Below are 4,465 nucleotides of genomic sequence, written 5' to 3'. Positions count from 1 at the left end.
ATCAATGGGTCTGCAACCCGCCATAATACTGTATATCGTGCCTCATGCGCTCAGTTATTCGGATAAACGCTGGCTGTCCCCTATATACTTTTGTGCTTCCTTTACAGCGTACGTTATCTCATGTCAAGACCCCTGCGTCGGTTCGGGGCGGGACTTGGGGGCGGGAAAAGGGAATGATCTGAACGACATAAATAAATGCTTATAAATGCATTAGATTCATAATTTTGTCGCTAAAACGCCGTCGCGAGACGCATTTTAACCCTCTGCCCGCCCTGCACTGGAAACTGCCCTCCGTGGTGGATTTTGATGCAGCCGTTTCTTGCACCACGCGCGTCCCCTGGCTTTGCAGCTGTGCGGATTACTTAAACATGTTATTAACTACGTCACAAAGGCAGCAAACGGCGAACCGCTCGCTGAGTACGCGTGGGAACCACGATCTACTGCACTCGCGAAGTGCTCCGCGCAATCGCTTCTATACCACCGGGGCAGGCGTTCACTTGGATATATCTGTATATAGATATGTCTGGTTGATAGCTGTCCGGTAAAACGCGGCAACCATGCATGCGCAGTGCCTGCAACACCAGGCACTTGTGGAGCCACCCCCTGCACCACCCCGGAGTGCTGTTAGACATCGCATTCAACGCTTCCCAAGTGTTGTATGAATGCTTTCATACCTCTTCACGGGCCGCTGCGCATGAAAGCATGCTGATGAGGTGACAGTGCAGCCACGGTGTGCGGGGATGGGCATAACGCCCGAGCCCTGAAGAGTGCAACCCCTCAGCCAGCTCCTGTTTAAAAGATGCATAAATGATATGTCACATACACTGTGTCCAGTGCAGCCTAAAGTACTGCCTGTATGCTGCCCCTCCCACGTTGCTGCAGCTGCACACTGCGGCGCGCCAACCAGCAAGCGCACCCTGCCCGCAGACGCGCCATCCATCGTCTGGCCCATAGCCGGCCCGCAATAGATAATATTATGCATATAGTATTGTATACGCGCTGTTTCAGGTGGGCCCAGCTACTATCAGACGGCCTACGTGCCATGAACTGATCTGCCCCCGCCCGCCCTCTACGCGATTGAAACACCGTTTCTTGCGCCAAGCGCGGCCCATGGAGCTTCCATGTGATTGTTGTAACCCCGTGGACGTGTCACTGGTGTGGAAGAAGCAGGAAAGACACGCTCTAGCTACTGCAGCATATGCACCCGCGGACAACACGGTCTTATAAAGCATCCCCGCGCTCCGCTGCCGCCCTCGGGGGCAAGATGAGATCATTTGCTGCATTTTGAGCCGCGCCGGAGCCTCTAACTCGCCGTAGGCAGGAAGAAATCGGGACCTGAAACTATATCTAGTCAAGGGGCGGGCAGAGGGTTAAAATGAGTCAAGTGCCTCCGCAGGAGATCGCCTCGCTTTTCCTGAGGCGAATAGTGGCATTTGGGCCTGATTCCAAAGGGCCTGTCAAACCCGGGCAAACACCTCAAATCGCAACCGAATTCGTTTTGATTTCAGCGTTTTGCGGTGGAGCGGTTCTTCACGGATCGTTTTTTATGCACTGCTCTGTCCACGTGCTCGCTGCCTGGCTTCCCCACCATACTAATACTGCTGAGCCGTTCTGGTGTGACTTTTGCAAGTTAGAGCACACGAATGTCAATGCTGATTCGGCTTCTGATCAAGGCGGAAGCGTGGCGAGTGCTGAGAAGCTAGGAATGATCGTTATCGCCAAACAAGGACGCGGGCTGCTGGGAGGGCTGGTTGGCGTTCATGTCGAGGAGGGAGCGTATTGTAGCGCAGAAGGGAGCTTTTGGGTGCGTAGTGGGCGAAGGATGGTTGATAAATGTGTGTTGTTGATCGCGGCTGCTTGAAGGTCTGAAGGGCTCTACATATGAGGGGCTGAGCAGGAGCACTCAGCTCCTGACGGATGAGGGCAGCTGAGCAGGCACCCAGGGCGTGCCCCTCTTCCGGCACCTTTGCGGCATTGCCCGCCATTCTATTCACGCGCGGACGCCTCCTCCCGCGCAGCATACAGGTGTGGACCGCACCGTGCACCGCGTTCCCGCTTTGCGTGATCTTGATCGACACGCTCACCTTGCCTGACCCGCTGGGCCCTCGTTGCCTCCCATCGATCGGTGCAGGCTTCATCGTGATCACCTGCAGGCCAAACAGCGCCCCCTATGCCTCGCTGCTTCTGGCCGACAGGTGGGGCAGCCCCCCACGTTTGCCCAGGCACCCCCTCGCGCGCAGTGTGCTGTATGTTGAGGGTGCTGAGCTCAAGGCTCTGTTCACGCGCGGACGCCTCCTCCCGCGCAGCATACAGGCTTCATCGTGATCACTTTCCCTCCCTCCCGCCCTGGGGGAGGGCAGGCGCTTCGGCTCGCTGCTGCTTCAGTGCCCCGCGCTTTGCGCCGCCTCACTGCGCCCCGCGGCCGCCCCCTGCTTTGGGCCGGGCATTCATTTGCCCCTACATTTCCCCCATGTCCCTTGTGTAACCCTGGTGCTGCGCAAGCGCGACCCTGATCTTGAGTTTCATTTCTTTTTGGAATGCCTGCTCATCTTCAACCCCTATCGATATGAATGGGTCCATGTAATATGCGGGTTATTGGAGTTGTGATCGATATCACGCTGATAGATTGCAGTTATCGCTTTGGCAAAATCTTTCTTCGCGATTTGCCTGCGATAAGAGCGATAAGAGGCCCTTTGGAATCAGGCCCTTTGCGGTGCTGAGATGCATTAAACATCTATCCTTTCATATCAAGGCTCAGCAGTGCCTGATTGCGTGCGAATCGCCTCACCGCACTGTCTATGGTGTGCATTACTGATCCTGATGGTGTCGATGAGCAGATGCATGATGCTGAACTCTGGGCCTCGAACGCTTTATTACTGCGCATAATCTCACATCTGAGCGCTCCGTGAAGTCTACAGCAGCAAGACAAGGATGCTAATCTCCTTATGCATAGGTGGATCGTTGCTGGAGCCTTCAGGCACACGAGTAGTGGCAGATAAGATGGCGTTTATATAGATAAGTTGGCTTTTACCCGTTATAGCTGCCCCGCAGGGCCCATGTACGCGGAGCATTACTCAGATTATCTGGTCAAGTTGAACACAGCGGCCCTGGTGAACACAGCGGCCCTGGACGTTTCGCGGCGGCAAAAAGCTTTTAATGCTTTATAAAGTTCATAACTACACGCAGTCACCCGTTCTATCTCCCCGCCCCCAAGTCCCGCCCCGAACCGACGCAGGGTGTCAAGACAGTGCAGCAAGATGGCGCGTGATCTTAGCCGCGGCACACCTATGTCCTCCGCCAGCGCCTTCTTCAGCACAGAATCTCTAGCGTTAGATCTGGTCGCATGGCTCTGCGAGCCCGAGCCCCTCGAGGCGCTGTCCAGGGTGTCCCGCGCCTCGCGGCGCGCCGCCCTCACGGCATGCAGCAGCCTTCAAGTCCGCGCCAGCGTCCCCCTGGGCATCCACCTCGCTTGCGCCGCAGTGTTCATGGGACATGGTGGTCGCATACGCACGCTCTCTGTCGTGATCCCACCAGCAGGAAGAAAGCAAGAGCAGCGGCAAAGTACGCATCCGCGGCTGCGCGGGGCGAGGAGGCGGCCATGGCGCTGCCCCGCCTGGGTGCGATAGAGACTCTCTTCAATCGCCGTTTGAAGCCCGTGATCGCCCGAGGCGACACAGCGGCCCTATCCGCGCTGACGGGCCTGCGTGAGTTGCACCTGCGGGACACTTATCTCCCTGATCCCTGCCGCCTCACTGCGCTGCCGCGGCTCGAGGCCCTCACGTTCACAGATGTCGAAATTGCCATCGTAAATTTTGCGGACAGTCTTGGCGAGCTGCGATGTCTTACGCGCCTCCACGTGCACTGCGTGACTCTTGACGACTGCGACTGCTTTGATGATGAAACATGCGCCGTCCCGCTGGTGAAACGTGCGACGACATTGCGTGCGCTGTCGGTCCGCCCAAGCGACAGTGATGACGTCCACGTGGGAAATCACGACACTTCTGATCTCACGAGCTGCCTGCCCATGCTCACTTATCTCGACCTAAACAGCAACGACATCAACTCAACGGGCACCTGCGGGCTGACTGGTTTGCGCAACCTGGCCCACCTTGACCTGAGTTACAATGACATCTGCGATGCCGGGGCAGCCGCTTTGACCTGTTTGACCGCGCTCACCGAGCTCTGCTTGTCCACCAACAGAATTGGGACGCTCGGGGTCAAAGCCCTTGCGAGCTTGACCGACCTGGTGTACCTTGACGTGAGCGACAACGTTGAGATTGACGACGAGGGTGCCTTGGCGCTGGCGGGCACGACGCACCTCACAACCCTGTGTGTCAGCAGGCAAGGTTTCAAGGAGCACGGCACGGCCGCGCTGATGGCCACGTTGAGAGGCGAGCTTCCTTACTTGTATGGCATAGGAAACATGCTTTACGGAAGGATTAATTATGATCTTGGCCCTTGGTAG

At 56.8% G+C, this 4,465-nt stretch overlaps 1 protein-coding gene across 1 annotated transcript; it reads left to right on the top strand.

Annotated features, from left to right (window-relative positions):
- Nucleotides 1–3,598: 3,598 nt before the first annotated feature.
- MNEG_4215 (hypothetical protein) lies at nucleotides 3,599–4,465 on the top strand (the record flags this gene model as incomplete). The annotated part of the gene is made up of 1 exon (XM_014047307.1): nucleotides 3,599–4,465. The coding sequence occupies one exon, from the start codon at nucleotides 3,599–3,601 to the stop codon at nucleotides 4,463–4,465; it is 867 nt and encodes a 288-aa protein (XP_013902761.1).

The sequence above is a fragment of the Monoraphidium neglectum genome (assembly GCF_000611645.1).
Source record: "Monoraphidium neglectum strain SAG 48.87 unplaced genomic scaffold scaffold00572, whole genome shotgun sequence".
NCBI classification, from domain to species: Eukaryota; Viridiplantae; Chlorophyta; class Chlorophyceae; order Sphaeropleales; family Selenastraceae; genus Monoraphidium; species Monoraphidium neglectum.
Note: the sequence above shows the minus strand (reverse complement) of the source record. Positions and strands in the feature narration are given on the sequence as shown.